This window comes from Myotis nattereri (genome assembly GCF_964212035.1).
Source record: "Myotis nattereri genome assembly, chromosome: 10".
Taxonomy (NCBI): domain Eukaryota; kingdom Metazoa; phylum Chordata; class Mammalia; order Chiroptera; family Vespertilionidae; genus Myotis; species Myotis nattereri.
Window position 1 is genome coordinate 29,368,463 of NC_138085.1, and position 23,088 is coordinate 29,391,550.

At 43.8% G+C, this 23,088-nt stretch overlaps 1 protein-coding gene across 1 annotated transcript in view; it reads right to left on the minus strand.

Annotated features, from left to right (window-relative positions):
• Nucleotides 1-4,962: 4,962 nt before the first annotated feature.
• The window catches only part of KDM3A (lysine demethylase 3A), a 59,273-nt gene continuing 41,147 nt past the window's right edge, over nucleotides 4,963-23,088 (minus strand). The window contains exons 19-26 of the mRNA XM_081101022.1: nucleotides 21,849-22,020; nucleotides 18,458-18,545; nucleotides 17,655-17,785; nucleotides 9,424-9,543; nucleotides 9,206-9,345; nucleotides 6,908-7,084; nucleotides 6,691-6,825; nucleotides 4,963-5,973 (exon numbers count right to left, since the gene is read on the minus strand). Of these exons, the coding sequence (XP_080957148.1) occupies nucleotides 5,875-5,973; nucleotides 6,691-6,825; nucleotides 6,908-7,084; nucleotides 9,206-9,345; nucleotides 9,424-9,543; nucleotides 17,655-17,785; nucleotides 18,458-18,545; nucleotides 21,849-22,020 (1,062 nt within the window). The 3' untranslated portion in view covers nucleotides 4,963-5,874. The remainder of the gene's footprint in view (nucleotides 5,974-6,690; nucleotides 6,826-6,907; nucleotides 7,085-9,205; nucleotides 9,346-9,423; nucleotides 9,544-17,654; nucleotides 17,786-18,457; nucleotides 18,546-21,848; nucleotides 22,021-23,088) is intronic.

Genomic DNA, 23,088 nt, shown 5'->3' on the forward strand with positions numbered 1-23,088 from the left:
CTTTAAAAGTTTCTTCAGCAAGAGCCTGAAAATAAACTTGTGCTTTTTTGTTGTTGTTTGTTTAGAGATGTCTGTAAAAAACAGGGAAGAGAATTTGCCGTGTCTAGACTTTTGTTTTCAGATATGTTCTCAACAAATCTGATAATTAAGAATGGCATCTACTTTCTTCTGGTTCCCACTGTTGCTGTTGAAAGGCAAGTGTTAAGCTGTCACTGTTTTGAAGATCATGTTTTTCTCCCCCTGGCTGCTTCTAAGAACCTGTTTCGTGAGGCATTTTTTATTACCATACATCACATAGGTGTGTTTTTTATTTATCTTGCTTTATTTAGTCATTCATTCATTCATCTACCCACCCATCTTGCTTGGGCTTCTTCAGTCCAATGAGGTGTCTGTCATCAATACTGGAAAAGGTTCAGTCTCTGAACATCACCCCACCATTGTCTTGGTTCTTTGTTACCAAACCTATATTTTTCTGTGTCTTGCTTATAAGTTGATATCTCTGTCTGTTTTTCAGTGATGTATTGTGTATTTTTACCACTCTTCCAGTTTGTAAAAGAACATTTTTCTGTTAATTCATCTGCTAAATTTCCAATTTTAACCATCATGCCAGCATTTACATGAACAGAATTCACTCTGTAAATTCTACTTACTGACTTTCCAAGTCTGATCATTTCAGGCAATTTCATTCTTTTATCAGATTTCCTATACTCTCATTTCTTTAAACTTAACATTTCATAATACAAAATAAATATCAGATCGTTCCAGAATCTGCAAACTTCGCAAATTTAATGATACATATGAAGATTCTTTTGATTCTTGCTCATGGTGGCTTTCTGTTTTTATATGTGTTATTACAAAGTATTTGATTCTATAACAGTCCTTGGACTTCTGACTCTTTTGAGATCTGACTTGAAGGGGGGTTTACTCTAAAGAAGATACAAGCTTTCTTTGACTTAGGGAGATTTCTAAGCAATGGTGCCAATTGCAGATGAAACCCTATATAGAAGAGCTTTGTACTACCACTAAATTGTATACTTAAAAGGGGAATATTTTTTCTACTGAGTTAGGCAGATATATCTACTTATTTTCAGGGAATTTTGTGTATATTTGACCTCCCAAAGGTAAAAATCCAGGCTCTCAGCCTTGTCTATACTACTTGATTTCAATGTAATTTCTTTTAGTGTAGAGAGAGAAACTATGAGAACCTGTAAGCTATAAAAAGGTGGCTTCCTGAGAAACCAAGATGGCGGCATAGGTAAACACCGGAAATTACTGCCTCGCACAACCACTTCAAAAATACAACAAAGAGACATAACGGACATCATCAAGAACCACAGGAAGGCTGGCTGAGTGGAAATTCTACAACTAGAAGGAAAGAGAAAAGCACAGTGAGACTCAGAGGAGGTGCGGAAGGTAAAGTGCAAAGGTACTGAGGCGCACGTGGAAAGGACTGGCAACTGGGGACGCGGTTGTCTTTTTCAATGGGGAGGGAGTCTCAGGCTCTGAGCTCCAGTTCCGGGAGAGTCTCTGGGGACCCAGACTCATATGGGAGAAACTGGACTGTCTGGCATCGGTCAGAACTCAAGGGCGGCTTTCTCTCAGAGGTTACCGGGACACTGAGAAGTGGGACCTCTTAGGGCAGGACTGAGGAGCAGCCATAGCTGTTTGCTCTACCCTGTTGAGCCCAAGACCCCGCCCCATCCAAGCTGTGCATAGAGGCTTTTGCGTATGAAAGGCCTGGTCCTTTGCAATCTGAAAATTACCTAACAAACTGAAGCTGGATCAGAGAAACCCAGAATATCCAAAAGAAGGCCCAAGGCCCCACAGCAGCTTGCATTGCTTCACAGCTGGGCTCCTGCTGGGAAGCCTCAGGCAGAGGCTAAATTAGCACCTCCTTAGTGATCCAAGAGCCAGTGTACCTAGTGGTCAGAGTGGGACCATCGAGATTACAACTCCTCAGATCCATAAGGGACACTTCAGGGGTCAGACTCAGTGAGCACCAAAGCCCCACTGAAGCAAGTCTTGCCCCAGAAGGGTGTCTCCAGCACAGAAGTTCTCCCACTGCAGACACAGTTGATTCTCACAGCCAGTTGGCCTGGAGGGCAATTCCTCTCAGTGATACCTACAATAATTAAGGCTTAACTACAACAAGACTGTGCATAAAGCCCACAAAGAGGTGCACCAAGAGTGTCTACCTCCAGTAATTGGGGATGCTGAGCCACTGGGCCCTATAGGACACCTAGCACACAAAGCCACTCTATCAACACAGGGAAGCAGCCAAAATGCAGAGACAAAGAAACAGGTCACAAATGGCAGAAATGGAGGAAAGCAAACTACTGGATATAGAGTTCAAAACCACACTTTTAAGGTTTTTCAAGAATTTTCTAGAAACCGCCGATAAATTTAGTAAGACCCTCAATAAGTCTAGCGAGACTGCTGATAAATTTAGTGAGACCCTCAAGAAATCTAGTGAGACCCTTGAGGTTATGAAAAAGGACCAACTAGAAATTAAGCATACACTGACTGAAATAAAGAATATTATACAGACTCCCAACAGCAGACTAGAGGATCACAAGAATCAAGTCAAAGATTTGAAATACGAAGAAGCAAAAAACACCCAAGTGGAAAAACAAAATGAAAAAAGAATCCAAAAATATGAAGATAGTGTAAGGAGCCTCTGGGACAACTTCAAGCGTACCAACATCCGAATTATAGGGGTGCCAGAAGAAGAGAGAGAGAGCAAGATATTGAAAACCTCTTTGAAGAAATAATGACAGAAAACTTCCCCTACCTGGTGAAAGAAAGAGACTTACAAGTCTACGAAGCGCAGAGAACCCCAAACAAAAGGAATCCAAAGAGGACCACACCAAGACACATCATAATTAAAATGCCAAGAGCAAAAGACAAAGAGAGAATCTTAAGAGCAGCAAGAGAAAGAAACTCAGTTACCTACAAGGGAGTACCCATACGACTGTGAGCTGATTTCTCAACAGAAACTTTGCAGGCCAGAAGGGAGTGGCAAGAAATATTCAAATGATGAATAGCAAGAACCTACAACCAAGTTTACTTACCCAGCAAAGCTATCATTCAGAATTGAAGGTCCAATAAAGAGCTTCACAGATAAGGAAAAGTTAAAGGAGTTCATCACCACCAAACCAGTATTATATGAAATGCTGAAAGGTATCCTTTAAGAAGAGGAAGAAGAAAAAGGTAAAGATAAAAATTATGAACAACAAATACACATCTATCAACAAGTGAATCTAAAACTCAAGTGAATAAATAATCTGATGAACAGAATAAACTGGTGAATATAATAGAATCAGGGGCATAGAAAGAAATGGACTATTCTCGGGGGGGGGGGGGCGGGGAAGGGTGTGGGAAGAGATTGGACAAAAATCGTACACCTATGGATCAAGACAGTGCTGGTGGGGGTAAGGGCAGAGGCTGGGTTGGGAATTGGTGGAGGGGAGCTATGGGGGGGGGGAAAAGGAACAACTGTAATAATCTGAACAATAAAGATTTAACTTAAAAAAAAAAAGGTGGCTTCCTGAATTCTGTCCCTTCAGAGATAAATATTTTAGGTACTAGAGGCTCAGTGCACGAATTCATGCACCAATGGGGTCCCTTGGCCTGGCCTGCGGGATTGGGCTGAAACCAGCTCTCTGACATCTCCCGAGGAGTCCTGGATTGTGAGAGGGCACAGGCCAGGCAGAACGACCCCACTTGTGCATGACTGGGGCCGGGGAGGGATGCAGGAGGTTGGCCAGCCGGGGAGGGGCCCCGGGAGGGCTCCAGGGCATGTCTGGCCCATCTTGCTCAGTTTCAATCAGCTGGATCCCAGCACCAAGCTAAACTACCGGTCAGAGCATTTGCCCCCTGATGGTCAGTGCCCGTCATAGCAAGCAGTTGAGCGGCCTTAGCATATCATTACCATATTATGCTTTGATTGGTTGGACACTTAGCATATTATGCTTTTATTATATAGGACTAGAGGCCCAGTGCACAAAAATTTGTGCACTTGGGGGGGGGGGGGAGAGTTCCTCAGCCCGGCCTGTGCCCTCTCGCAGTCTGGGACCCCTTGGGGGATGTCCACCTGCTGGCTTAGGCCCGCTCCCCAGGGGATCAGGCCTAAGCTGGCAGTCAGACATCCCACTGGCAGCCCGGCAGCCCTAGGGGAATGTCCACTTGCCCGGGGAGCAGGCCTAAGCTGCAGTCAGACATCCTTAGCGCTGCTGAGGCAGCAGGAGAGGCTCCCGCCACTACCGCTGTGCTGGCAGCCATCAGCCTGCCTTGTGGCCGAACAGAGCTCCCCCTGTGAGAGTGCACTGACCACCAGGGGGCAGCTCCTGCATTGAGTATCTGCCCCCAGGTGGTCAGTGTGTCATAGTGACCAGTCATTCCCAGTTGTTCTGCTGTTGGGGCCAATTTGCATATTACCCTTTTACTATATAGGATAGAGGCCTGGTGCACGGGTGGGGGCCAGCTGGTTTGCCCTGAAGGGTGCCCCGGATCAGGGTGGGGTCTCCCGCTAGGGTGCCTGGCCAGCCTGGGTGAGGGGCTGAGGGCCATTTTCAAGCTGGCCACACCCCCCAGTGACCCAAGTTCCCAGCCTCTCCTTTGTTTTTTCCAGCACCTCCTTGAGCAGAGGCCAGGGCAGGCTGGAAGCAGGTATCTGGGATTTATTTATCTTCTATAATTGAAACTTTGTAGCCTTGAGTGGAGCCCAGGGCCAGCCAGGGCAGGCAGGAAGCTTGTCTTCCTGCATCACTGGGGGCAACCCAAGTCGCCTCCTTGCTTCAGCTCTGTGGCCGCCGCCATCTTAGTTGGGGTAATTTGCATACTCACTCCTGATTGGCTGGTGAGTGTAGCAGAGTGGCAGAGTGATGGTTAATTTGCATCTTTCTCTTTTATTAGTGTAGATTACTGTTCTAAAACTATCCTAATAATTTCATTTTTATTTTTAAACTCTTGCATCATGAAGGGCCAGAAGAGACAAAGTATTTTGATCATCTTTACAGAATCATTTAACCAGTCATGATTTGTTTTGTTTTTAATTCCAACTTCTAAATTTAGCTTGTTGGTGGTGTTTCTTTGCAAAATTGTGACAGGGTTTCCATCTTGCTGGGAGAAACTTATTTCCATGTTAGCATTGTAATAATCATGGGAAACCATTAGAGCATCTCATTTCTTTGCTTTTAGTATGAATTCCCAGAGCAATCTTTTACATGTATAACATTTGATGAAAGGTATGTAGAATGCCAATAAACAGTCAAAATATTATATGAATACTTTAATGCAAAATGCTCAACACTTACAATTAGCAAAGCTTCATTTAAATTAAAATTCCATTTAACTAAAGATGGTTAACCCCAAGAATTGTACAGTAGTTGGTTTGTTATATAATGCCAGTCCTGATTCGAAAGAGCAAGAATCGCATTGTTAGCTGTCATTTCCTCCGTTGCTTTTCTAAACCCTAAGGGTTAGGGGAGGGGATACTCAGACAGACACAGAACAAAATACAACCCAAATAAACTGCACAGTTGTTCCTAATAGTTTTAACCCATTTTGACTAAGCTGTCCAAGCAAACAGCTAGAGTCATAGCTGGAGTATTGTTCCAGAGCTGAGAAGAGGTTTTTATTTTTCAGCTTGGTAGTTCTGCACTAGGTGAGAAGTCAACAGTTGAAGGATGCATGTTCTGTAAATAGTCACTACATATACACATTTAGTGTCTGTAAACACTAGAAATATACATTAGACAGTACCCTCACCAGGTACAGTTTAAAAAAGATGAGGTAACATGAATCTCAAAGTCCACAGGAATCCTGCCTGAAGAGTTTGAACAGCTGCCAGTATTCACCTCCAATGCACAGGGCTCAAGGCGTCTCCAGGACCCTCGGTTTGCTGAAGCTGGATTCCCCGGCCTTCAGCATAGCAACTGCATCTTTGACTGCATGGTAGATAACATTCTTCACCTAAAGGAACAAGAGGAGGTATGATGAGTTTGCTGTTAAATCTAAAACCTGTTACTAAAAACAAACTTTACCTACCAGTTTCCACACCATTCTCTCAGAATTTAAAACTCAGTATTCACTATGAAATGTCAGTACTGGAAAGGTCCCCGGGCTCTTTTAGGCCCATATTTCACACATTTTAAACCCATGCCTCCTTTGAAGAACTTTAAAGACCCCTTTTGTAGGCTTTGATGCCATGTGGCCCTGCCCCTGGCAAGTGCAGGGAGAGGCAAGTTCAAAGGTACAGTTTTATTTTTCAGTTTGTTTTCCCCTGGTTTTGAAACATAAAATTATGTTACTTGGTTGACTATTAAAAGCCCTTTAAAAAGTACCCTCTTAGACCCTCTTTGGGTCCCAGAGATTCTGTTCTGCTCTACCCAAGGGTGAGAATACTTCAGCACTAAAAGTCTGTGTTCAAGACTCCTGCCTGGCAGCTCAGCCAGGATCGTAAGTCAGATCTATTCACTTTTAACACTAAAGACTCTCTCTCCAGACAGTCCCTTACAGACCAAGGTGAGATTTCCTGCTTGTTCCTCCTTTGCCTAAGTAGACAATGAAATTCAAAATAAAGCAGTTCATCAAATCACTGGACCAAGTGTGAGTTCACTAACTTTATAAGGTAAGTAATGGGCCATGAAGCCAGAGTCAGCCAGTGCCAGGAATCAGTGCTATTTTTACCTGTAATTTATCTTCATGATTAGTATGGGTCTGTGACAGGTAACGGAATTCCTGAGTAAGCCAGAAGCAGTGTTTCACATGCTCTGGGGAAACAAAATCTTCAGCCACTTTGATACAGCTATATAAGTTATGAACCTGAAAAACACCAAGCCACATCAGTCACACACACAGAAGTCCTTAGTAAAACCAGAAAAAAGGACAAAGTACTGGTTCTTGCCTGATGTGGAGCTCCTGCTGGGATAAACACCACATCCCCAAGAAACTGTACAATAGCCCAGCCTTGAACTCCATACTCTTGATGAAGACGCTTCCTTAGGGATCGATCTAAATACCAGCTCTGATCATGAATGGGATCATGGTCTGCTGGGTTTTCTTGACCTTGCTCTTCTGATACCTAGAATATATTAAAAATATTAAGAACCTGAGCAATATGCTAAGACCCATTGAAGGCATTCCTCCCCGTGAACCATGTGGGCAGTCAGTAACTGTCATATAGGCCTTCTTTTATATAAGTGCCCTATTAGCAAAGATGTGTAGTCCTCAAAGACAGTAAGTAAAGGAATGAAGTAAAGACTGAAAAAAAATGAGGTTTCCCTTCTATCATTTCCTGTAAACAGACCGGCAGCTTCTGTATATGTATACATGTATATGTATATATAATTAATCTGAGGATATTTTTTCACTGATTTTTAGAGAGTGGACGGAAGGGGAAGAGACAGAGATACATTGGTTGGTAGACTCCCACATGCTCCCCAACCAGGGAAGGGGATCGAGCCTGCAACTGAGGTACATGCCCTGGACAGGAATCAAACCCAGGACTCTCAGTCCACTGAGCCAAACCAGCTAGGGCAGCCTGTATACTTTTATAAATACAAATTCGGAAAATACTTTGGTCTAGACCAGTGGTCGGCAAACTGCGGCTCTTTGGCCCCTTGTGTGTGGCTCTTCCACAAAATACCGACTTCTGCACATGGGCCACAAAGTTTCAATCGCACTGTACATGCACGTCCGCATGTGGTATTTTGTGGGAGAGCCACATTCAAGCGGCCAAAGAGCCGCATGTGGCTCGCGAGCCACAGTTTGCCGACCATGGGTCTAGACTTTTGAATATAAGTTGGCCCAAGCTCCATTTTGCAGATAATAAACACCTGTATAATCTGAATTATGAAATAGTCACCAAGATAGCTGTAGATTAAATTTGTTTATTCTAGATCAGATAGCACAGACTAAGGGTGATACTATTAAAAGAAACAATATGGTGATTAGCAGGTTTTCTTGAAGAGTCAAATGATCCTTAGCCAGAAACACTTTGATTCAAAGAAATGTTGTTAAGGGCTAGGAGTATTCATATCCATTGTTCATGAATTGCTGGAGGATTTCAAGCACAGATACCTGAGCTGCCACCAGCAGCCTCATGGCCAACCAGGTTAAAAACTGAATACACCCATCTTTCCAGCTGCCTAGAACTTCCACAGATAGCCCTTTGTGAGTAACTGCCAAATAGACTCAGAAACTTCAAAACCACTCCCTCTCTTTCCAGTGACTCTTCACAAGCTAATAGCCACAAGCAGGGCCGGAGGCCTTCCTGACCTGCTTCTTTGTGAAGGCAGACAAAACCAACACGGTCTTTTTTAACTCACTCAGAACACGGTACCAAGGGCCAAGGAATGATACACAACTTGTGAAGTTCTTAGATTTTCAAGGCAATAAAAACAAATTACATGCTATGAGATAGAGGAAGTAACTTATAAAGAGCACAAAAAATTCCAAACGTACTATAATATAAAACACTATAGCCGAAACCGGTTTGGCTCAGTGGATAGAGCGTCGGCCTGCGGACTGAGGGGTCCCGGGTTCGATTCCGGTCAAGGGCATGTACCTGGGCTGCAGGCGCATCCCCAGTGGGAGATGTGCAGGAGGCGGCTGATCGATGTTTCTCTCCCATCGATGTTTCTAACTATCTCTCTCTCCCTTCCTCTCTGTAAAAAATCAATAAAATATATTTTAAAAAAACACACACACAAAAAAACCACTATAACATAAATGACAAGGGCTCGTCTTTTCAGAGGTGTCAGCCTAATCATTTAGAAATCCTGTTTCTTAGCAACCAGCTTCAGCCTGTCCAATCTGACAGGCACAGATTTAACCTTTGAGGTTGTGATAATTCCCCAGTAACCCAGTCAGTTCTTGAACATGTAGTCATTTATATTACTACTAGAGGCCTGGTGCACAAAATTCATGCACAGATAGGGTCCCTAGGCCTGACCAGCAATCAAGGCCCATCTGTGGGACAACCCACCAGGCAATTGGGGGACCCCCACTGGCACCTGCCTTGGCTGGCCTGGGGCCTGCGGGCCGGGGACAGCTCCTGAATTGAGCATCTGCCCCCTGATGGTCAGTGCGCATCATAGTGACTGGTCGTTCCACCATTTGGTCAATTTACATATCAGGCTTTTATTATATAGTATAGGATTCCCCATGCCTCTCTTTACATGCCATAGGGTAAGGAGCACACCTTTTTAAGGAATTCTCGTATCTTCTCTGTGTCCTTAGCAGCATATATGTGCCAAAGAGCCCCTGGTTTCTCTTTTCCTTCAATAAATCGCTTTATTGTGAGTTCATCAGAGTCTCCATCTTGAATAGTTTTAAGGACTTCTGGAGTAAGAGAAAGCAAACATCAACACACAGTCTCCAGCTGGGAGAGTGAGCCCCACTTTCACTTCAGCACCCTACCTTCTTCTTGGTCACACTGTCCTTTTGGAATTCCCACATAGACCATGACATTAGCTGCATCAGATACATCTAAGTGAAGATTTGTTGTTCCATATTTCCGATCTTCTGGAGTAATTAATCCTGCAAACAGAAAATGCCTTTAAATATACTAAAGGTAACAAAGGCTGACAGTCTTTCCTACTCCCTGGAGGGTACCTGGTCACGAAATTTAAAAGATGCTTCTCTAATCATGTAAAAGTAAGAGAACAATATTTAATACTAGAGGCCTGGTGCACGGATTCATGCACCAGTGGGGTCCCTCAGCCTGGCCTGTGCCCTCTTGCAATCCGGGACCCCTCGGGGGATATCAGACTGATGGTTTCGGCCTGATCCCCACAGCCCAGGGCCAACACCCTCCAAGGGATGTAGTAATGTGCAAAGTGGAGGCAGCTGGGGAGGAGCCTGGGCTGGGCACTGCGCTGCTCCCGCTCATCCTGGCCCCACTGCACCTGCTGCTGCCACCGTTGCTCGGTAACACACTGCCATGGAAGCAGGAGAGGCTCGCGCTGCTGCAGTAGTCCTCGCCAGCCTTGTGAACCCAGTGTCTGATGGCCTGTCAGTCAGCTGAGCGGTGCTCCCTGGAGCACACTGACCACCAGGCGGCAGCTCCTGCATCAAGTGTCTGCCCCCTGGTGGTCAGTGTGCATCATAGCAACTGGTCAAACAGTTGTTCAGTTGCTTAGACTTTTTTAAAAATATATTTTGATTTTTTTACAGAGAGGAAGGGATAGGGATAGTGAGTTAGAAACATTGATGAGCTACCTCCTGCATACCCCCTACTGGGGATGTGCCCGCAACCAAGGTACATGCCCCTGACTGGAATCAAACCTGGGACCCTTCAGTCCGCAGGCCGACGCTCTATCCACCGAGCCAAACCAGTCAGGGCTGCTTAGACTTTTATAAACTGGTGCACAAATTCGTGCATGGGTGGGGTCCAGTGGGCCCACCCGATCAGGGCCGATTGGGCTGGGCTGGCTGCGGGGAGGGGCCATGGGCAGTTGGCCGGTGGCCCCACTCCCTGTTCGAATGGTCGAGGGGACAATTTGCATATTGGCCTTTTATTATATAGGATTATTTTATCCTTTCAACTATGAAAGAAAATAATTTCTTATTAAATATTTAATCATAAATATAATAAGTATAATAAACCCTCTCCTAATACAAGGGCTTTGGTTTCTAGTGATAGGCAAAAAGTTCCTGAGAGACCCTTCTGCTGAGAATAACTAAAAATCCTGGATCTAATAATTGGGAAAATAATTTTTTAAAAAATGAATCACTGTGCTAGCAAGAAAAGATAATAAGCCAAAACTAGAAAGCAGAGCATGGCCAATGCTAGCAGGGGAGTGGAGCCACAAGAGCACACTGAGGAGTCAGGGCTCAGACACCCAATCTTTAACAAACGACCACTCTCTAATGATGTTTGTGGGAAGGTATAAGGTGTTTGAAAGGGAACACATTTTTATTTTCTTCAATCCCTAACTGCTTACTCTGGATAGAAACAAGTTTGTCACAGGAAAAGCTTTTCTAGAACAATGCTGCCATCTACTGGAATCTAGACCTGCTGCCAAGCTATTTCAGTAAGCAGAGAATTTACAGTCAAACCTCGAATCTTGACCTTCTCCCATCTGAACAATTTGGTTCTCCACCAACTTGTTCACAGAAAAAAGTCTTGGTTGTCAAACAAGTTCCAATGTTCTCCACCTGACAACCCTGTCTTGTTGATACATCAACATGATGAAAAGCATCTCATCTCTCAGGCCACAAAGGACAGAATGCGAGTCAGTTTACCATGCTGTGAATATTTTCCTGCTTGTTGGTTTTTGCTTTTGTTGCTGGTAAAATGGACGCTTAGCACAATTTTAAAACATAAAGAGGCCATCAAGTGTGCTCATATTGCTAAGGGTGTGAAAGTACTCACAAAACAAGGGATCACAGGCAACTAAAGAGGTAGAAAACCTGTTGTTGATTTGGCCAAAGAAAGCAGTTAGATAGTGACAGCATTTTGGAGGCAGTGATATGTGAACCAGCGAAGATGCTTCACCCCTGGAACAAGTGCTGAAAATGATTCATTTAAGACTAGGAGGGGGTAATTCGATAAATTAAGAAGTGCTTGTATATAGAATGAACAGTACATTAGACATGTACTCTATATAAGAAAGGTTAAAATGGGGAATCATTTGGGGGTCTGGAATGAATTCAATTTACACTCTTCTAAATGATTTGGTTTTCAAACAAATGGCTTCTCAGCCTTTTGGAATGAATGAAGTTTGAGAACCAAGGTTCCACTGTATTTTGAAAACTCAGATGACCACTTCTACCCTTTGAAGCTTCATTTCAATAAAACATGGATAATCATATTATGCAACATTACACCACTTACTTCTGTGGAAAAATGCTTCATTTATGTAAACCCCTACTGTGAACAGAGTATCCTGAGATCCTGACCATCCAGCTACTTTGAAGGGCTTGAGTGAAGTGAACTCACTTAGGTAACATGATACGAGCCTCAGATATATTCAGAGCGCTCTAACCTGAGACCTGAGAAGCAAGGGGAATAAATAAGCAAGGGGACTTCTGCCTGTGTGTCCTCTCTCCCACAGACCATTGTCACCCCAGGCTGGCAGAACTATCTTGGGCATCTAGTCGGTGGGAGTTTCCCCAACCCTCCTCCTGGTGTTGCTCTGGGCCGACTCCACCATAACAGAATGGTGGTTCTGAGGTCCAAACACTTGCTCCCCACAAAAAATGCCTCTGAAGAACATGGAAAAGATGCCAAAGACTGTCCTTTCTTCAAGAGGCCTGCCATCCCTTCCTCAAGTCTGAGAGATTAGTGTTGGAAGTAATTATGGGAGGAAGAAATAAAAAAAATCAAACTTACAAAAAACCTGAAAAATGGGAGTCAAATAATATAAAACACTACAAATTCACTGAATGATTCAAACAACTGAAATTTCATTCAACAATAAATTGATAAACCACCCTTTCAAAATGGCCAACTATAACAAAAGAAACCTGAACAAAGACCCTACATAAAACAGGTCAACAGAAGTAGCTGAAATTGTAGAAAGCAATCTCAATCCTGAGCAATCCTTAATGGACAGTTTATCAAGTCATGGCCAGAGAATAAAAACCCAATTGAAAGGGTACTTTAAATACCAACTTAAGTAACTACTATCCACCAACATAGAATATTACATTGAAGAGTAGATGTTAAAACAACTGGAATGCTTGTAGAATGACCTGAACGTCCAGCAACATTGAAATGACTAATAAAATTCCATTCATTCAATAGTGTACCATGCAACTATAGGGTGTCCCAAAATTCACGCAAGATATGAATTTTGCATGGACATTAACAACAACAACAACAAAAAATAAAAGCCTAATTTTACTTGGTTTATTGAATCAGATTCTAATATCTGTTGCCCTTTGATTTTAATCCCTTCAATTTGATAAGCATTACCAAGTACCAATTATGGCCCAGGAGCAGGGACAACGAAGACCACGGCTTTGAGTATGTGCCAGCAAAGCCGTGGAGGCCATTTACCTGATGTGCTATTCCATACATAACCCTATACTGTATACTTTGTGAATCAATAAAAAATTTACAATTTTTAATTATAAACCTGTGTTTTCTATCAAAATTACTTCTTGCATGAATTTTGGGACACCCTATATTAAACGATATCTTACCAAAGATGACTAAGGACTAATATGGTAGAGTGAAGTCAACATCATGGTGGAGTGAGAAGACTCCTTTGTTTCTCCCTTAAATTTACAAGTAGGATGACTATAACTCAACAAAAGATACTTACCCCCCTACACGCTCAACGCACAAACACGCCTGGAAGATTCACCCATTGAAACATCTCAAGATGGGGAAGATTGGAATGAGTAGGGGAGACAGGATTGGGGGAACGGATAGCAAGGGTGGTTGCACATAGAGTTGCGTGCCTACCATGGCTCCAATGAGTTCAGAAGCCAAAATGGGGGCAGGGAGGGAGTCAGACTGAAACCCTCACACTATAGCCTGGATTGTAAGAGGGGCAGAAGAAGTAGAACTCTGAGAAAAATTATCTCCCTTCTCTTTTTCCCATCCTAGCAACCCTGGTAGAGGTGGTTGGGAAGCTTAAAACAATGCAGCACTGCCGACAGCCATTATTGGAATGAGGACAGAACCACATTAAACTTGTCTTCACAGGCCCACCTATCCAGGCAGAGACTGGTAAAGAAAGATGAGAAGCCCAGACAGTGCGAGTACCCACAGCAGATGCTGGCGGGTGTGTGTGTGTGTGTGTGTAGCCACAAGATCACACACTTGTCTCCCATGCCCAGTTCATCCAGCAGAGCCCATTAGAGGCAGTGGAGACACCTCCAAAATAACACAGCGGGGCCAGTGATCATTAGTAAAAAGGTAGTGCTAGGAGCTCACTAAACCAGTTCTATACCACCCACCATAAACCCATACCACAGTGGTAGTGCCCCGTAACCAAGATGAGCTGTTCACAGTGAATACGTAGCATTTTCCTTAACCAAAGTGGCACTGCTTCACCTCAAGAGAAAAAAAAACAAAACAGAACAAAAACACCTTGTACTGTAACACCATCAGCTGGAAAAAAATAGAAGTACCCTACCCATCACGTCTCTAAATTATTGAGAATAAAACAGCATCTAAACAAAAGAACTCTTATCTCAAATGCACAGGCAGATAAATAATGTCAAATACCTTGAACAACCACAGTAACATGGAAGTACAGAAAGAAAATGAAATGTCTCCTGACATTAAACTCAAAGTCATGGAAGAATGTGACTTAAATGACAAGAGAATTTAAGATTGCAGTTGTGAAGAAGCTCAGTGAGATACAAGAGAACTCAGAAAGGCAGTTCAATGAACTCAGGAAGAAAATTAGTAAACAAAAGCAGCACTTTACCAAAGAAATTGAAACTGTAAAAGCAAACCAAATAGAAATTCTGGAACTGAAAAACTCAATAAATGAGATGAAGAATGCATTAGAGAGTACCAGAAACAAAGCAAACCAGATGGAAGAGAAAATTAGTGAACTCAAAGATAGGAACTTAGAAATGACCCAGGAGAAAGAAGAGAACTAAAAGTTAAAAAAAAAAAAAAAAAGGAAAGAAAAAAAGAACTTGCCGAAACCGGTTTGGCTCAGTGGATAGAGCGTCGGCTTGCGGATTGAAAGGTCCCAGGTTCGATTCCGGTCAAGGGCATGTACCTGGGTTGCGGGCACATCCCCAGTGGGAGATGTGCAGGAGGCAGCTGATCGATGTTTCTCTCTCATCGATGTTTCTAACTCTGTCTCTCTCCATTCCTCTCTGTAAAAAATCAATAAAACATTAAAAAAAAAAAGAAAAAAAGAACTTGCCCTGGTCAGTATGTCTCAGTTGGTTGAATGTTGACCTATGTACCAAGAGGTCACTGATTCAATTCCCAGTCAGGGCACATGCCCGGGTTGTGGGCTCGATCCTCAGTAGGGAGCATGGAGGAAGCAGCCTATTGATGTTTCTCTCTCATTGATGTTTCTCTCTCCCTTCCTCTCTAAAATCAATAAAAAAAAAACCACTTTAAAAAAAGAACTATGATAATTATCTGATTCCATAGAAAGAGCAACATAAGGATAATGGGGATGCCAGATGGAGAAAAGGAGAAAGGAACACAGAACCTACTCAAAGAAATAGTTAATGAGAACTTCCCAAGCCTTAGGAAACATATGTCAAATAGCCAAAACAATCTTGAGAAAACAGACAAAGTTGGAAGTATCACACTACCTGATATCAAACTATAGTACAAGTCAGACAGAGAAAGACAGATATCATATGGTTTCACTTAAATGTGAAATCTAAAAAACAAAATAAATGAGCAAAAAAAACAAACTCATAGATACAAAGTGATGGTTGCCATAGCATACTTTAGGAAGCAAACAATTTTTTTTTCATGAATGGAAGAGGATTGGGGGACTAGATAAAAAAGGTGAAAGGGCCTGGCCGGTGTGGCTCAATGGTTGAATGTCAACCAATGAGCCAGGAGGCCGTGATTCGAATCCCTGGTTGGGGCACATGTCCAGATTGTGAGCTCAATCCCCAGTGTGGCGCATGCAGGAGGCAGAAGATTGATTCTCTCTCTCATCATTGATGTTTCTATCACTCTCTCCCTCTCCTTTCCTCTCTGAAATAAAAAAAAAAAAAAGGGTGAAGGGATTAAGAAGTACAAATTTGTAGATACAAAATAGTCATGGATATTAAAGCACAGCATAGGGAATATGGTCAGTAATCTATCTATATATATAAAAGCCTATGTGACTGGCCAACCGGCTGGAGCTGTCCCCTGGTGGTCAGTGCACTCCCACAGCAGGAGCACCGCTCAGCTAACAGATGGGCACCAAATGCCGGGCTCATGGCTGGTGAGCGCAGCTGGAGCTGTGTGAGCCTCTCCTGCAGACACTCCCCCTGGGTGCCAGAGTGGTGGCGGCAGCAGGTGCAGCGGGGCCAGGATGGACGGGAGTGGCGAGGAGAGTGGGCTGGAACCTGACAAGCTGGCGGGTAAGGCCGGGCTGCGGCAGTGTGAAGTCCACTGATCCCCGTGGGCGACTTCGAAGGACCCCACTGGTGCATGAATCTGTGCACTGGGCCTCTAGTATTATAATAACTATGTATGGTGTCAGTTGAGTAGTACATAAACTTATCAAGAGGATCACTTTGTAAGTTATATTAAAACTAGAGGCCCAGTGCACAAAATTCATGCACTTGGGGCGGGGGGTGTCCCTCAGCCCGGCCTGCGCCCCTCTCGCTATCCAGGAGCCCTCGGGGGATGTTCAACTGACGGCTTAGGCCCACTCCCTGGGAAGTGGACCTAAGCCATAAGTCTGATATCCTTAGCGCTGTCGTGGAGACAGGAGAGGCTCCACCACCACCACTGTGCTCGTCATCCATGAGCCCGGCTTCTGGCTGAGCGGTGCTCCCCCTGTGGGAGTGCACTGACCACCTGACCACCAGGGGGCAGTTCCTGCATTGAGCGCCTGCCCCTTGGTGGTCAGTGCGCATCTTAGCAACTGATCGTTCTGCCATTCAGTTGATTTACATGTTAGTCTTCTATTATATAGGACTAGAGGCCCAGTGCACCAATTTGTGCACGGGTGGGGTCCCTCCGCCTGGGCGGCAATCAAGGCCTATGGGGGGGGAGGGGTAGACCGGCAGAGGAGAGGAGACATGGGAGTTTGGCCAGCCGGCCTCCCCAATGGGGGCCGATTGAGGGGGCTGGGTGGCCGGGGGGAGGGGCCGCAGAAGGTTGGCTGTGGGAGAGCACTGACCACCAGGGGGCAGCTCCTGCATTGAGCGTCTTCCCACTGGTGTCAGTGTGCATCATAGCGACTGGATGACCAGTCAGTCCGATCGTTCTGTCATAATGGTCGCTTAAGCTTTTATATATATAGACTAGAGGCCTGATGCACGAAGATTCGTGCAAGAATAGGCCTTCCTTCTCCTGGCTGCCAGCACCGGCTTCCCTCCTGCACCTGGGACCCAGGCCTTAGCTCTGGGCCGGGGCTGCCTCCCGCCTTCGCTCCGGGCTGGTGCCGGCTCCATGGCTGCTGCCCAAAGGCCGGCCGGGGCTTGCAGGAAGCCAAGCTTTCCACCTGAAGGAAGCGAAGCATACCATCGCTCAGGCCAGCTCCCTGGCTCCGGCCGGTGCTGCCATCTTTGTGGCTATGGGTGCCGCCATCTTTGTCGTGGAGTGATGGTTAATTTGCATATTACCCTTTTATTAGTATAGATATCTAACCACTGTGCAGTACATCTGAAATTAATATGGAATGTCAACTGAATTTGAAAAAAAAAATAAAGTAAACTTGAAATATGTTTTTAACCAATGTTACCCCAATAAACTTAATTTTAAAATTTTGGTAAGGGCTATTAAACTACATGATTTTATAATGTGTTAGATATAGAAGAGAAAAATAAAAAATTGCATATGCCCAACAACTACAATTCTGAAAAGGAAATACACAAACATTTGGCCAGGAATGAAAGGAAATATGCAAAAACGAAGCCTACTGCTGTGTTAAGTGTTGGGGTTACACATATTTTTCATCCACCCCAACCAAAAAAAAAAATCAATTTTCCAAACATTTTAATTTGCTCTATTCCATTATAATTTTTTCAAGTCATTTCCTCCTTACCATAAGCATTATACATCTTGGGACCCAGATCTGGCCTAACAAAGTAGTTTGGCAGCCTAGAGGCCAAGTTCAGTTTGCCATCTCTCCGTGTGTACTCCGGCAGTGGAATGTTGGCCATCAGGTCATCAAACCTGGCACAAAACAAAGAATTTGAAAAATAAAGTTGCCTTTCTAATTCATTATTATATGATTTGTTCCTTCTACACAAAAGGGACAAACAAAAATACCTGGCTCATGAAGATGGAGACAGCTGAACGTTAACTATATTCAAAATCAGAATTATAAAGGTTATAATTCTTCCTTCCTTCACCACAAAAATGTATCAAAATGATCTGGAGTATCTCAGACAAAAGATCTGAGCAATGAATTTTCTGGACACTCGGATTTATTTATTCATTAGTTCTGAAGATACTTTTCAAGGTTCAAGCTCAAATCAGGAAAATGAATCTACCAATCTAGCTGCTCATTGTCTAAGGCAAGACATGACTATTATCACATGGAACCATGGCAGTTCTGATCTCACTACTGCCTCAAATTCAGCACTTGCACACCTAAGCTGCCTCTTCTCTGGCAGAGCACTGCAGGGAAAACACGCGGAGCTTTCATTAACCAGATCTAAACCTCAGTATTTATCTCACTTAGAAACACACATCTCCAAAGTTTAAAGAGTAGAGATGAAAAATCAGCCCCAGTAAAACCATGGCAACTTTCATATTTCCCTGAGAACTATTTTCTCACACCATCTCAAAAAAGAGTTTATTCTACCAAGTCAAGGACTGAACCATCTACTCCCACAGTCATACCTGGAAGGCATCATATCTCTAAAATCTTCTCCTGGTGGCCAGTCCTTAAGTTTCAACACCATCGGTTCTTTTTCATTTTTCAATCGGTCTGAAAAACAACCAGAATAACTAAATTGCTCCTATTAACTAAAAAATAGACCAAAATAAATGGCAAATTAGCATTTTATGCTCAACAATGCAAATAAAATTTATCACTGTAAAATTTCATAGCCTGATACATTTTGTATATAAATATTTTAAATATTCTCATCCATCAGTTGCTAACTTTTCTACAGTGCCAAGAAATCCATCCATACCCAGGAGGCGGCAAGAGGTAGCAAAATAAAGATCACCAACTCATTTGTATCAGGGCCCTATCTTTTCTAGATGCTTATTAAATTTCTACTCATTCTTTGAGATTTCAGCCACTCCCCTTTGCCCATTACATCTAGGTGGTGTGTTTGACAGTTGTCCCTCTCACTCAGATCCAGTCTCCTCTTGCATACAAAGTTCTGTAAGAAGTGAGCAGCTCCGCAATGAATAAACAGCAATGCACCTTAACAATCAAAGACGACAGGGAAAAACAAACAAACCATTTTCTGAGGCTAGCATGAAATAGAAATGACTTGTCTGGCCAGCGTGGCTCAGTGGTTGAGTGTTGACCTATGAACCAGGAGGTCACAGTTTGATTCCTGGTCAGGGCACATGCCCAGGTTGCAGGTTCGATCCCTAGTAGGAGGTGTGCAGGAGACAGCCTATCAATGATTCTCTCTCATCATTGATGTTTCTCTCTCTTTCCCTTCCTCTCTGAAATCAGTAAAAAAAATATTTTTTAAAAAAGAATTAGAAATTACTTGTTTTATTCAGAGAGACTGAAACTGATGTTCTGTCCAGGGAGACCTAGGGCCAAAAGGGCTCACTCTCTGCTCTACCCTGGCAGATACACATAGAGTTTAATGAGAACTATTTTTGTGTGATAGAACTACTACCTGTTGCAGATAATGCCAAGGAACCAAGACCCAAGGAGCTCTCATTGGAAAAGATATATTTATAATTATGATTAACAGCAATGACAATCACTATTGCACTTCTTGCTGTGTTCTAGTCTCTGCTAAGTGTTTTATTGATTTTTTTACAGAGAGGAAGGGAGAGGGATAGAGAGTTAAAAACATCGATGGGAGAGAAACATCAATCAGCTGCCTCCTGCACACCCCCTACTGGGGATGTGCCTGCAACCAAGGTACATGCCCTTGACCAGAATCGAACCTGCGACCTTCCAGTCCGCAGGCTGGTGCTTTATCCACTGAGCCATTCCAGTTAGGGCTATCTTTTTTTAAAAAATTATTATTGTTTAATAAGGTGAATAGACCTGAAGGTGCCAGGGATTAATGATTTAATCCTTGCAACTAAACCAATATCCCAATGAGATTAAGCCCTTTTTAATATTCTCAATTTTAGATGAGGAAATTGACAGATGTCCAAGGGCATCCAGCAGAATTGGAACTGCAACCCAGGTTTGACTTCAGAGCTTGTACTCTCGAGGGCTAAGATTTGTAAAATGTTTTAGTCAACCAAACACTGTTCCATAACCTAGTTTAAACAGGTGCATTTGGGGCAATAGACAGGAAATCACAGGGAACAGGATATGTTCAGACACCAGCAGCACTTCAGTGTGGGTGGCACACTGTGGATATGCAGCAGGAACATCACATGGAAAAGGCAAGTTTCAGTTGACTCTGGGAAGTTTGAGCCCCAGAAAAATCAAATCTGGCTCATATAACAGTAAGTACATATCCAGTCAGGATTTGAACCCAGGCCTAACTGGATGGCACGCTGTGGTAGCTGTATCACCAGATCTCTTTCTTTCCTTTTCTTTTTTTAAAATATATTTTTATTGATTTCAGAAAGGAAGGGAGAGGGAGAGAGAGATAGAAACATCAATGATGAGAGAGAATCATTGATTGGCTGCCCCCTGCATGCCCCACACTGGGGATCGAGCCCGCAACCCAGGCATGTGCCCTTGGCCGGAATCGAACCCGAGACCCTTCAGTCTGCAGGCCGACGCTCTACTCACTGAGCCAAACCGGCCAGGGCTCACCAGATCTCTTTCAAAGAACTTGCTGCCAAGACACAGCTTTAGGGTCTGCCTCAGCTGCAAAGAGCTGTCTCACCAGGTTACTGCCCTTCCCAGGCACCAGGATCTAGAAAAAGGGTGGTGGCGAAGGCCCTGACATCCCCCACTTCAGCCCAATCTGTGACAATGAGGGGCAATACTTGCTCCAGGACTCCCTGCCATACTGGCTGAAGCTTTGTTGAGTCTGCCTTGCAGCTGACTCCTTCTCATGCCAGTCCTTCTTCCCACCTCCCTCTTCATTTCAGATAAATATCTTCCATCTGAAACTCCCATCTTGGCATCTACCTATGGAAAACCCCATCAGGTCTTATGTAAGAGGTAAGTATAACTATATTATAAAGTCTGTGAAAGTATGGGCCATGATCTATAAATGTGGGTAACAGGAAATAAGGAAGCAGGAGAGTAAAATCTGAAAATAAGTCTAAAAAGAATGAGTGATGAATGAGCATACTTGAATTACTGAGTCTGAAGAATGAACTGGCTGAATCTTCCAGCAGTGTCCCACTGCTCTGCTGATGGAAACCACAGGGCCCAGTGTGCACTTCATGTTCTTGGAAACAGTTTACTGATTGGCCAATCACAGAAAGGGCCACCTCAGCACAGGCCACGCTAGCCTTCTTATTGAGACAATCCCTGCTCACCCACATGAAGTAGACAGTGACCAGGAGACCCTGTATGAAATGAATTTACATTCCCTGGCACCTTCAGGTCTATTTACCTTATTAAACAATAATAATTAAAAAAAAAAAAAAAAGATAGCCCTAACCGGTTTGGCTCAGTGGATAGAGCACCCGCCTGCGGACTGAAAGGTCCCAGGTTTGATTCTGGTCAAGGGCATGTATCTTGGTTGCAGGCACATCCCCAGTAGGGGGTGTGCAGGAGGCAGCTGATCGATGTTTCTCTCCCACTGCTGTTTCTAACTCTTTATCTCTCTCCCTTCCTCTCTTTAAAAAATCAATAAAGTATATATATATTTTTTAAAAAAAGATAGATGAAGGTGAGACACACACAACCACCAGCCTCGAGTCATAAGCCCTGGCTTTGTGGTACCCTCCTGCTGGGCACAAGTGGAAGCACCTGAAGGATAGAAACTACAAAATGAACTTGTCTCAGTTCAAAAACATAAACTTTGAAAAAGAAATGGGAAGAGAAGACACTAATTTTAAACTTTAAATCCTGGAAAATGCTGTTGTTGCCACCAAAGTGTCTCAGATTCCTGCTCTTCCTGTGCCCCTCCTTTCAAACCCTCAACACCCCTGAAAAGTCTTTAATACATACTTGGAACATCTTCAAATCCATCCCAGAAATCTCCTACTGTGGCTCCTGTGATGATTTCATTGGTCCTGCAATTAACTAGGTCGACTTCCTGACCTCCAAATTCTTTCCTGAAGGATTCAGGTCTCCAAAGTTCAGTGTTCAGTTTGTGATGCACTCCTGACACCATCACTGGCTAAAGAAGAGAACGAAGACTTTAGTTTGAACTCCTCCTGTTCTGACTCCACACCTGTGGCAGCTACTGGCTTGGTCTCTATAGGTCATCTTATCTCAGATCCCAAAGTGCCAGCTTACACTCCTGAGCTCCCACATTTCCTGTCTTCATCACTCATCTGTTCCACACATCCCTTGCTCTCAAACTACCTCAGTAAGCTTCTAAGGCAGTGGTTGGCAAACTGCGGCTCGCGAGCCACATGCGGCTCTTTGGCCCCTTGAGTGTGGCTCTTCTACAAAATACCACGTGCAGGTGCGCATGTACAGTGCGACTGAAACTTCGTGGCCCATGCGCAGAGTCGGTATTTTGTGGAAGAGCCACACTCAAGGGGCCAAAGAGTTGCATGTGGCTCGCGAGCCGCAGTTTGCCGATCACTGTTCTAGGGGCAAGGACTCCACTCCCAGTATTCACAGACTACCAGTGCCAAGGCTCAGGGCAGGCAGAAGATGTGGTAAGACAAAGGCCAGCAGGAGAGTCCGGTCTACAGAGGGCACAGCCACTGGCTTCCAACCTGTTGTTGCTAGGCAGGAATCTAGACCTGAGGTTGCCAAGTCCTTTAGTTATCTAAGACAAGCCAGAAATCCTGAACTTTGTGAAATCTGACTAAAATATTGACAATCAGTTCAATTTAAAAAAATTATGTTATTCATGGTCTTGGTCTAAATTCAGTCTGTTAGTGTCATCATGAGCAAATCTTAGTACACAGGGTTGAAAAAAAATTTTTAGAATTTTTTTGTTAAATATGTACATTTTTTCTGTATGGCAATTTCCTAGCCTTGTCCAAGAGGAAAGTATTCCTTTCGTGAGGACTCCATTTAGCCCAGAAGAAAAGCCAAAGATTCAGAAAACAAAAACCAAAACAAGAAAGCAGAGGAGCAGGTGTACATAGCCATTCATCTCCTAAACTATCAACCAAAACTTAAGATGCAGTGCACTGGCTAGTGTTTCTCAGTGGTTAGAATATCGGCCCAGCACTGAAGGGTCTTGGGTTTGATTCCTGGTCAAGGGTATGTACCTGGGTTGTGGGCT